Source organism: Epinephelus moara, chromosome 14 (assembly GCF_006386435.1).
Source record: "Epinephelus moara isolate mb chromosome 14, YSFRI_EMoa_1.0, whole genome shotgun sequence".
Lineage (NCBI taxonomy): Eukaryota > Metazoa > Chordata > Actinopteri > Perciformes > Serranidae > Epinephelus > Epinephelus moara.
Window position 1 is genome coordinate 21059087 of NC_065519.1, and position 12405 is coordinate 21071491.

General features: G+C 43.1%; 1 protein-coding gene across 1 annotated transcript in view; it reads right to left on the bottom strand.

Moving 5' to 3' along the window:
* The window catches only part of LOC126401328 (fibroblast growth factor receptor-like 1), a 39033-nt gene extending 29393 nt beyond the window's left edge, over positions 1 to 9640 (bottom strand). Inside the window, exons 1-2 of the mRNA XM_050062519.1 lie at positions 9329 to 9640; positions 8517 to 8612 (exon numbers count right to left, since the gene is read on the bottom strand). Of these exons, the coding sequence (XP_049918476.1) occupies positions 8517 to 8601 (85 nt within the window). The 5' untranslated portion in view covers positions 8602 to 8612; positions 9329 to 9640. The remainder of the gene's footprint in view (positions 1 to 8516; positions 8613 to 9328) is intronic.
* Positions 9641 to 12405: the final 2765 nt, after the last annotated feature.

Genomic DNA, 12405 nt, shown 5'->3' on the forward strand with positions numbered 1-12405 from the left:
CGTAACAATGCAGCTTGTTCAAAAATTACATTTTTGTTGTTACAAAGAAAGTAAAGTATCGAAAAAGGGTGCCATTGGGTACCAGTGATGGATTCCAGGTACTGGAGCTGGTATTTGTACTGTTCAAATGTAAACGTCCCAGCCTTTAGTTTGACACTGCGCATGAGGTTGTTTGCAACTTTTGCTCTACTCGTCCCTCTCCTACGCACCTGACTCATTAAATAGATGTGCGAAATGTTGTTCTCTTCTACAGGGAAAGTCAGATGATCACCACCTTTCATGAAATTCCATCTAAAAGTTGTTGAGATACTACAGTCTGGTCCAAAGTGGTGAACCAACAGACAAACCCACAGACAAGCTGACACTGCCATCCCTAGAGTCTCACCGCTGGAATGGCTAAAAGTAAACAAAAAGAACAGTCTGTTCAGCTAATATTCACTCAAGACACAGAAAAACTGTATGAATGGAGCAGTGCCCCCATCTGCCAAGCCTCTAACTCTAAGTACATCCAGGCTGGGGGCTGATCCAAGGCCCAAACTCCCGTCCCCGTGCATGAGGAAATCAAATCAGTTTCACTGCATGGTGCAGAATTCCAGTCTGGGATAGCAGTAGCCCTGCTATAAAATATGACAGATTATACTCTTTGCTCCTGAAATGATTTTTCCTCTCTTGTCCCATTCCACTCTTCAAGTCAAAGCAGGGACATATTTTTCCATTCATTACAGAAGTCCCCTGAATGAGAAATCAGGGCCTCTCTGCCTCCTCGCCTCACCTCCAGTGTTGAGAGAGACTGCTGCCACTGGAAACGGGTGCAAACAAATTCCATCATGACAGCCTATCCGCTCGCAATGAAAACTCCTATTTTGACGTACTGTGACAAGCAATCACCCAGACCAGACTCTTTATGACCACAATCAATAGGGACAATGCACAAAGAATTTCTGAGTTCGCTCAAAAGAATCGCTAATGAAAAACAAAGTGGAAGTGAAAAAGCCACAAAGCCATGTGGGGTCTCATTGAAGCTCATCGGACGTGAACTGAAAGAGGGGGGGATCGAGGAGGGGAGGAAGGAAGAAACTGGAAGGAGGGTCCGGGGTTGTGTGTCGAAGGCAGTGGAGGCCTCATTCAGAGCTCGTTATCCCAGTCGTCCCCTGGCTCGGCTTTCTTCAGGCTCAGCCAGCCATCGCTGTTGCCACCACCATAACTTTCAATCAACCTTTTAACTGCAGAACGCCAGGGTTGGTGCGTGTGTGTGTGTGTGTGTGTGTGCGTGTGTGTGCGTGTGAGGGTTTGTCAGAACAACAAGAGGTTTCCAACAAATCCCCCAGAGAGAGGAGGAGATAGCCGAAAAACAAAGACAGAGACTACTTTTATGATCCTTTTGTTGAGATGCAAGATATCAGATTATAAAGACAACGAACAACTGCTTCCAAAAAAACATCAACAGAAGGAAAACAATGAAAGACTTGATGGCACAGAGGGAAAAAAAAACCGACAGGAAGCTCATCATCATGTTATATGCAACAGGCACCTCCTGGCTGCCTGATTTGGTATTCTGATAAGTCAGTATGAGGCCACAGCAGCACAGAGTCAAGCAGGCTGTGGCAAGTACAGCAAACAAGCACATACAGTGAGATGGGGCAGATAATATTTCTGCACTTTAAATCAGCCTTTTATTCACTAACATCACAATGACAACTGCTGAACCTGTCCAAACCTGCTCAGTCCAAGCAACATCCTTAAGGCCACCACCACATAAATACAGTATAGATATGTTTTCCTGACATAACAATAGGTTGTCATGGTACATGCTTTGTAGGTTTGTCGCAAGTTGGCTCAGCACCAAGGAGAGGGCAGAGGATGCAATGAGGAGCCAATGTGAGAGAAACGACAAGAGGGAATAAGGGAGAAGAGGGAAAAGTGGAGGAAAAGTTTTGATTTCTGCACCGCCTGCCTGCAGCTTTATGCAGACTCATGGTCCTCTTTATGAATCTACATCTCCAAATCCACAGAAAAACAATTAATCAAAATATTACTGAAATTGCAATGTGGCCAAGTGTATTATCCAACTTCCAGGAGCTGCAATTTGAGATGCACTGGCCAACAAGTCATATTCCAGACATGACGGAACAACGTATATCTATGATATGGTTCATATGATATCCTACAAATTGGTGGCCCCAGAAATGAGGTTACGTATTTAGCACAAAGTTACATACTTAAGGTAAAGTTACATACCGTAAAACTTTGAATTAAGCCTCGTACCATTTAAACGCCCAGTTCCTCTTACTAGCCCGGTGTGGCTACACAGTTTGACAAATAAAGGCCTGTCTCAATTAGACGCCTGGTCTGGTTGCCAAGCAGTTCATTCTTTTATAGAGGTTCTTCAGATGTAAAAACAACAGATTTTTGGCTACCTCAAATTATGTGTCCCTTCCTCGATTACCCTGTAAGTTCTTCACAAGTCTTTAGTCCATACACTGTTCCAAACACCGGTCTCCTGAGGAAAGTCTCAGGGGAAAGTCCTGTATTTTGTGACCTTTCCCCTAGCCCGACCTACCACCTAGCAGAACAGTTTCCTCATTGTTTACTCCCATCAGAGCATTGGTCACGAGATCACCGCCTTCCCAAATACGTGCATTAAACACCAGTTATTGGCTTGTGAATACATAGGAAACATACGAATGTTGGTCCATTATTTTTAATGGGGGAACGTGCAAACAGTGCAGTTGAGCAGCCTGAAGGTGACATGCTTGTTTGGTACGGACCCCAGCAAAAATCACACTATCATTATTTATTCATTTATTTTCAGTGAAAATGAAATGTAAATATTACCATTCACTCATACTGATGTCACGATATCTATTAAAATAATTGCAATATGACTTTTTTTTGCATGTTGTGCAGCCCTCACAGTCTTCTCTTGCTGAGGGGTGAAAGAGGAGAGCAATTCGATTCACATCATTTCACTTACTAAAGTGACTGAGTGAACAGCTGTGGAGCACAAAACGGTAAGGAGGTGGGAGATGGAGGACAAGGAGGAGGAGGAGGAGGAGGAGGAGGGGGGCCTCTCTCCCCATGACTTGGCTCCTCAAAAGAAAACGAGAAAACAGAGCGGGACTGGAGAAATGAAGGAGGCTTAGAGAGAGGGGTTGCGCAAGACAAACACTTCCCACTGTGGGGCTGAAATGTTATTGTAAGGTCACTTGTAAGGTTCCAACGAGGCGGACCCTCACCCCCACCTACAGGCTCGCTTCCAGTCGCTCAGGCCACTGTCTCTCTGGCCAAGGGCGTAACACAGCAGCCTGAACTGTGGAGTCTAAACAGTGTCCAGTATCATCACATACTTATTTAACACCAAACAGCTGCAATTAATAAAAATCTGTTATTCATATGTCTGGTAAATCCTGCAAGTCAGACCAGGGGAGCGCATAAAGTTGATTATCATAAGAATGGTGACAGCCTGGCATCTCCATGTGCACTTTGTTAGCAGCACCAATGGTTGTACGAAGGTTAACGGGAGCAAAAGGAATTCTATTTAACTCAACCCAAATCCATTCAGCCAGCAGGAAGAGTGTGTGTGGTCTGAAAACACTCCCGGAGCCAACTGCCCAAACAAACTAATGAGCATTGTACACACAAAGACCTTCGTATGATTCAATAGGATTTTCTTAAAAAATAAAAAAAGAGAGAGAGAAGGAATAAAATTCTCCTCATGTGCACCGGAGCATTAGCATACAGCTGAAAATGACAAACGCAGAGAGCGGACAATGCCTCGTTCAAATTCCACATAAATGCTAATTGAAGTGGCCATTAAAGTCAGTCAATGAGGGGAGTGTTGCTCACAGGGATTATATGACCCTGCTAAAGTAAACACCAACTGACCTCCATTATGACTACTTATCACAGCTACAGCCCTTTCCTTTCTTTCCCCTCAGAGGGGTGAAGTCTGACACATTCCTCTCAACGAATGTTTCCTCCTGAACTCACAGGGTCAGCAGTGTGTGCTGATGGACGAGGAACACGGATTGCTAGAATGGTGGTAACATTGTTTCCGTGACAGAAACAGAGGGATCGTAGCAGGAGGAATATTATTTCCACCTGGTTTCAAGGAGAAAGAGGTTGAGTGGGAATAGCTGCTGGTGTACCTCTGAGGTTTTCCAAATTGCCCTGTGCTCCTTGGATGTCTCATTATCTTGACTTTTCTCAGGGTAATTTCGGCCTGCTTAATAAAACACACACATATATTCAGACACACGAAAGCAGCGCTCATTCACTCTCGTAACTTCTTCTCACGCACCTCTAAATGGCAGCGCCTCAGTAAAGAGAGTCCCCCGTCTACTGTGAGCTCTAATTTGATGGCAAATAAGTCCAGTCTACAGGGATGAGGAGTGTTTAAAATTAATTACTGCTGCCCTGTCCAACCTGGGGGACTGTTGCACAGAAGAATCCAGCCATTGTTCTCCACAAATGGACCCAGACTCAGTAAATAGGGGGTACGGAGAGCTGGAAAAGGCTGGGTGGGACTAAAGGTCAGCTCATGCCTTGTTTTAACGACAGCACATTAAGTTAACTTACTTCCTTCGACTTTACACTGGTAATAAATGGGAGGAAATGCAGAGAGGAGCAGGGGAAAGAAGGGGGACATGTGTCAGAAGGGTGGCAAACAGTGTTGGGTGTCTGGTAGGGCTGCACCCTAAAAGTCAAAGATTTGAATCGTCAATTGGAGACAACTCAGTCGATTAAGATCCTTCAGGTCGAGAAGTGTCTTTTGGGGCATTTTTTGTCCGTCAGCGTGCAGCGTACTTCTGGGGACATTTCCATTCTCAGTTGTAGCTGCAGAGTGAGCGCTCCTTGCTTTCGCTTTTACAGGCAGCTGAAGACCCAGAAACAGTGTGACACCTCATATCTCACAGTTTTGTTTTGTACTGGTATTTCTGTGTAGTATGCCCCTAGTGTTCAACGCACGGAACTGCATCTCTCCATCACTTTACACATGGCTAGAAACATCACCACAGCTGTATTACATTCATCAGTCTGGTAGCTGATTTGTTTTTATGCTAACTTCCTGTGGTACAGCACATACGGTCTGTACGAAATCTGCCGCCGAAGTTCAATTTCTTTCAACATACTTGCAGCAAATTCCGGACCAAAAGACAAAAAAAAAAAAAAATAGTAAGGAGTTTCTCAAACACATCACATCTCAGAGGTTCTCATAGACATAAATGGACTTCGGCTGACCTGCATTCTTACACATACTATGTGGACATGAGGCGTGAGACTGAGTGAGATGTAGGAAGCTGACTGGAAAAGGAGAGGCTTTGCCTGATCAGGATCCAGTATAACTGTCTTCTGTCTTCTGCTTAGAAGTGTTGAATTTACAACTCACAGCAACAACCACATTACAACTTCAAGCTCATGAACACAACAAAAGCAGAAGAATGACTTCGCAACTCAGGAAATGGGACCATCCGAGGAGCCACGGTGAGTCCAAGTGAGACGTAGGCTTTTGCTTTTGTTTGATATCTAGTGTTGGCAAAAAATGTTGTTGCACAATCCGATCCATCACCAGCACACTTAGCACGCATTAACTCGGAGGGCAAACTTGACATATTTAATATATTACATGACCGCTGCCGTCACCCTGAACTTCCTGCCTAACCCCATTCAAAAAATTGGCAGTTCACTCAAGTGTTACTTGACAATCTATGTGAAAAAAAAGGAACGAATAGTCAAATATTTGTATTACGCAGCCAAATCTAATTCGACTGAGTCAGTTACAGCTCCAGTGTCTGGTTTGGAAAATTGGATGTGATGCACTGAACAATCACACCGATTAGAACTTTAGTAGAAGACGTGAAGTGCTTGACAAGTTATACTGTTTGGTGTGGGCTGAAAAACAAAATGTAACATGAAACTGATTTTACCCCTAATACCTAAATGAAGCATAAAAGTGCAAGTTGGGCAAGGGTTGTAAAAAACATGCTACACAGCAGCACAGCCAAGCTCATTTCTCCCTCCCCCCTGTCTCAACAGCTTGGCCCACAAGCCAGAACACCACTGTTACACCTTCTTACTATTCAGGAGCTATTTAAAAAATAAGAGGACTTTGGGGCATTTGGTTGCTGAGAAACTAGCCTCATTACGGTTAAAGGAAGTGGAAAACTGTATGGGAGCCAAATAGCCTTGTGATTTTAAAAGCCCTTGGCATACAATTTATCTCATAGTACCTTCTTGTTATGAAACCATGATGTAACTCTACTATAAAATGTATATTTTCCAGTGCGGTTGCGGAGCAGTTCACATGCTCTAAACTTCACCATGCTGCTCCATCCAGAGGTGAAGCAAACATGTGTGTGGTGTTAGAAAACAGGAAATAAAGCAAGGTCACATACATGCACAAGAAGGCCCAACTGTATTTGATGCCTGTTTCTAATTAAAATGCATCACAACAGCTCCGTTTAGTGTGTGTGTTCATTGTTGGTTAGTCCTGGTGCATAACAGAGACACCTGGTGCCTCTGTGTTTCTCCCAGGGTGCATTTCTGCAGATCAGTATATCCAGGCTGCTGCATTCCTCAGTTAGTGGAGCCCAGTGGTCCCCAGGCCTGTCACCACATTAGAGGCTCTGCTGGGACACATCACTGAGCACCTCCTCCAGCTGCTGGGGGTGGCCGAGCACCAGAGGGGGAGGAAAAGAGGCGCTGGGATGGAGGAAGTGTGGGGGTTCCTGGGGGGGGGGTCTTAAGAAATAATTCTTGCTTGGCCAGTCGCAAAGTCGCAGCAGCGGAGAGAGGGAGGGTCCAAATTGTGCGTGTGTGTGTGGGCAGGGGGTCCAGGGTCAGATGTCGCCCGATGACTGACAGCAACAGGCTTAAAATCGTTCACCCAAACTTACTGTCTTCTGGTGTGTTGCTCGAAATGTTGAGAAAGCGGCAGTAAAGTAACACTTCCAATCTGTTTCAACTGTTTCAAAACACAAAGGGGCTCTGTCCTTTTTGATTTAATTTACATTTGTCAAAGATGTCATCATGCATTGTTAAATTTTACAGTAACAGTTTTATTGCTTCTTTGGCACTGGCTACACTTTAACGGCACAAGTTTGGTCAAAACCCCCCTGACTGTATTTCATAGGCTGTCAGAGTCAAGCTGTTGCACTTGGACTGTAACACAGAACTCACTGTAACGCTGCCGCTGCTGCTTCTGGGAGAACTGTGGAATATTTACACAGATTTTCACAGATTGTCAAGCATCGCTCAAAATCATCTCACCGCCAGCTACATATCTGCTTTTGTTTCTATCTGTCTGTGCATCTGCAACTGCTTTCTGAGGTATTATGAAAAACAGGCTGTAAATTCTTCCCTTTGTCTAACATTGAATCAGTTCAGACCTCCACTCTCCGCCATCCCATCAGATTCCCTTTTGGATTTCTCCTTCGCTGACATCTGTTAATCTGTAAACATACAAAATTGCCTGTCTAATCTCATTTAGCCTTCGCGTCTTGTTTACTTTTGAGTTAGTTGTGCCGTGAAGGCATGGCTTCCACGCTGTGAATAAGGCATTGTCTGCAGGCCCACAGATCTAATCTCCCCCTCTAAACCGCCGCCAGCCCCCTCCTGCCCCTCTACCTTGAGCCCTGATAGCCACATGCAGGTATTGTACCTATCAGACGCCTCTTGAATTCACTTCCATGCTGAGCTGGAGAAGAAAGACACCGCTATGGAGCCTGCTTGTTTTGCCAGTGCGTGGTCTTCCGGGTAAATGTGCCTGGCTTTCAGATTTCTCTCATTAAAGCGCAGTTTCAAGTTTTGTCTCGTTCTTTGACTCCTGCCGCTGGATTGCATCAGACATGGTTCAGTAGTCAGTGATGGTGGATGAAATCATAGAAATTGCCCCGACAGTTATTCACGACCTGTTGACAAGCTCACTGTAAGTTGTCTTTATAAAGAAAAGTATTGATACTGGCACAATAAACAGTGCAGTGAATTGTGGTCAGACTGAGGTCTCCCACTCTCCACTCCACTCAGTGTTTCGGTCAAGCACACACACACACATACGTGGGCATGCATAAACACACACATACGCAGGCTGATGTGAGACAGTCCCTTGGCCAGCCGCGGGAGAGCTGGACTCTTACACTGACTTGTGTTCTTTCACCCTGGGAAGCTGATGGATGATGTTTGTTTGGTTTAGCTGTAGTGAATGTGCACACACACGCACACACACACACACGGCCATGACTGAAACACACACAAACCGGGGGTAGGGGTTGGCTTGCCCTCTCTCATTCCCCTGCCCTGTGTTGACTTTGGGCCCTGTTTAGAGATTTTTTAGTTCTTAGTTTTCCGTCTCTTACTTCTCTGCGCAAAAACCTTAAGAGCCAACTGAGACTTTCTTCATGCTCGCAAGAAACCAGCCAGTCAGCCTGAGTTATAATGAGCTATGAATCTGGTGTTACCTTCCAGGTTTTTTAACACGCAGTCTTAGGAAGAAAGAACATTTATGAGGCAGCTCTTACCTCTGGCGCAGTCGGTCAGCAAAACAGCCTCAAAGATGAAGAGCGCAATATTCAGGATGCCCATGCTGTCCAAAGACAACTTCATGTCCCCTTAATCTGAAAGACACATGGTCACAGTGACACAGGGTATATGTGCATAGTATTCTCCACGGGGCTATCAAATGGGAGCCAAAAATCTGTGCCGTTCAAGCCAATTTCACATGATTTAAAACAACGTTAATTTCTTAGGCTATATAAACAATAACATAATGAAACGCACAAGTATTATCAATGATTGCACCATTAATAGCAACTCATTTTTCATGTAAATAAAACTTTTTTTTTTTGGCTGGACAAAGTTTGGGTTGGTTCCCAAACTACACTCCTGGGACGTTTGTCTGAAATGAACCCAAAATTAAGTCAGCTTATGTCAACATTAAAAAGAAAACAAAATACAACTTCCATATTAATACAACAGCAAACCATTAGCACTATCACAAAATGTGTGAAGGTGATTAGTAAGCCCAAACACAGGCACACACTCAGGTAATGGGTTTACATTGGGGTCCACAATACTTTAAGGGTCTTTGTAAAGTTTGTTCTGGTTAATTTAATATCACAGTTATGTATATGTCGGCTAATTATTCATATTTAATAGCTTACAGAGGTTTAGAGTAGCTAAGAGTTCTGTTTTAGCTACTTTATCTTTGTTTATATAGTGAAATATGACTGATGCTGCTCACATGCAGCTGTGGTAACGTTAAGCAAATAAACAGTAACAAACATTAAAACAAAATGGAGGAAAGGCCAGAATAAAAGTGTCGATAATATACCTGGATATTCAATGAATGAAGTCAACCTTGTGTCAGCCTCTTGACAGAAATACTTTGAGCTAAAGTCCGTGTTGAGTCCATGAATCAGAAGTGACAGTGGTCGACTTTTCACCGACCTCTAACGGACCAGCACGCGCGTGTCTCTGAGGTAAAATAACGGATTCACGAGCGGGATAAAACCGGAAACTTCCATGAACCACAATAAAAGTCTCATATTATGTGTTAATTTCTTTAAAAAAAACTCAGCTCGGTCCCGTCTGTGTAGTCCGCTTCGTCCACCAAGTGACTTTTCCAGTGTGCGCACGGAGCGGAGAGTTGTTGTCCTTCCCAGCGCTGCAGCTGCGGGCCAATCACAGGCTGCAGAGGCCGGACACGTTTAACTCTTTATCTCACACTAACCTCTTCATCACAAAGCCATTATCTGCACCGCTGTCAGCCTAATGCATGAGAACACAGATAACAGCTGTGGAGCTTAAAGAGGGATACTGAACAAATATCACTGCAAAATTAAGTCCTCATTATGACTTTATTAAAAGAAAAGGCTACTTTACTGCCATGATATTCTCCTGTGTGAGATTTAAAAGTGTTGAACAAAGAGATATTAAAGCTACAGTAGGTGGCTTTCCCAGCAACTGTAACTGTCACTATATCCTGACAGTATGAGACAGATAATCTGTCGGAAGCCTGATTATTTTAGTCATCTGTGACCTCATAGTGCTCCTAATGGCATTTGCAATAATCACAAAATCAACCAGTGTCTATGGCAGCTGTCAAAACTGTCAAACTAAGCAGCGCTAATCAAATATGAATCAAGATTCTGTCAATGCCTTGCCTTTTTCTCACCTGAAGCGTTTTCAGAAATACATTTTACTGTACTGTTTAGCTGTAAAATGAGAACATTTGCTCCAGCCAGAAAGCAGTGCTTCATTTCAGCTCGACTCTTTTCAACATGGCAGCAGGGTCACAAAAGTTCCGTTTCTACCGAGCAGTACGGTGAGGTTTAGTTCAGTTCGGTACACTTTTTTTTCCCCGTTTCCACTGTGAAAAGTTGTGGATGGAACCCCATTTTTAGTCACCCCTCTGTTGGGGTACCTAGCACACAGATGTGGTACTAAAAGGTGGAGCTGTGAACACTGCAGTCTGTTGATTGGTTAATAGGTCACTCTTACTCAGGGCTGAGTTGTGGCTGGTTTTGAGGCTCATGTAACCACTGTTCATACCGTGGCGAGTTTTATTTCTGTAACTGTGAAATGAAATTATTAAGCTGGAGTCTGAGAAAAAGTAACGTGATTCACTGGGCTTACTGCCGGTGACTTTCAAGGTGGAGTATTTACTTTTAATGTTACTCAGTGCATGAGTTGACGACATGCATCAGTCAACATACCTTAAATTTCACTGTGACAGCTTTGACCATTCCATTAACTTTTTAAAGACATGCACTCCTAGTAATGAGCGGCTCTTCAAGCATTTATATATAGTGATTTCGACTGGGAGGGCATATATCCCAATCCTCACTTGGAGAAACAAAAAAAAGTGTCGCTGAGTATAGTTCCTGTGGACTCTGGCAACACTAAACCCCTGAGCTTGCCTGAGAAGGACTAATTGCACAAAGCTGCCATTTCTAAATATCCCATGGAGAGAGACTCTCACTGCAGCCTGTTATATTTTGTTCTGAAAATGTCGGCATGCAGCCTTGTTCTGTGGACGATAAAGGAGGTGCAGACTTCCATCTGTGTCACCGATGATGAGGAAATACAGTGAGTGCTGGATGAACAGTAAGTGACAACAACCCCACCCATATGAAAGAGTACCCTTTGCAGTGGAAACGCTAGGGTTTAGGTACCATGTCTGAAGGGTTACTTTTAGTTTCAAAGGTACCATACCAAAAGTGTTTGTGAAACAGGGGCTACAGGTTCTCATTTTGCAGCTAAACAGTACACTAAAATGTGTTTCTGAAAGCATTTGAGGCAAGAAAAGGGTAATGCAGTAACAAAATCTTGATTCATATCTGATCAGCGCTGCCGAGTTTGACAGTTTGACCACAGCTTACACAGTGATTGACATGACTGACATCTGCTCTGTCTGAAAACAGCCTGTGATTGCTCAAAGTCTCACATCGCAGACTACATTTTCTAAAACCTGAAGACAGAGCCAAGTGAAGGTGCAGAGGTCTGGTGTGTTCTCTCAGATCACCTGAATTTAAATGAGCTCAAAGTTTATTATGGGATTCTTGACGCCAAAATAAAACTGCCTTCCCAAGCTTTAACTTGAGCAGTTGTAAATTGCTACTGAAATCTCATGTGGAATACAAGATTTTCAATATTTAAGGGTAAATGAATTGAAATATCTGGTTCAGCACCCTTTGGTGGAAAGCAGTTAGGTACATTTACTCAAGTACTGTACTTAAGTACAATTTTAAGGTACTTGTAGTTGAGTGTTTTCATTTTATGTTACTTTCTTCTTCTACTCCACTACATTTCAAAGGGAAATATTGTATTTTACTTTTTACTACTCACTACATTTGATGACTTTAGTTACTAGGTACTTTGCAGATGAGGAGTTTGAAAACCTATAATGAGTAGATGAAATACAGTGCATTAACATATTATATTGTTATACAGTAAATTAAACAACCCAAACATGGGTGTAGGATGCTCCAACTGTAGAATATGTGCATTTGACAAAATCTGTGCAGAAAATGCACAAATTGGTGCATAAAAATTCTCCAGAATGCAGGAAATGAAGTGTTTGACACTCAAAAATGTCTGTCCCCTAATGTTGGAATGAGACCTTTGTCCGTTCACCCAACATTATAAAATGAATAAAATTAGCTCTATTGCAGCCAGCTACAACATAAAAATGCATCTTTAACGTTACTGCATCAATAATGATACAATCTAACATTATAATACATAGTAATGTGACAACTAAACAGCCCATTTGGCTTCATAGTGAGTACTTTTACTCATGACATTTCCTTGTTTATACTTACACAATCCCACTTAAGTCAGATTTTGAATGTAGGACTTTTTACTTATAACAAAGTGTTTTTTTAATCGTGATATTAGTAATTTTAC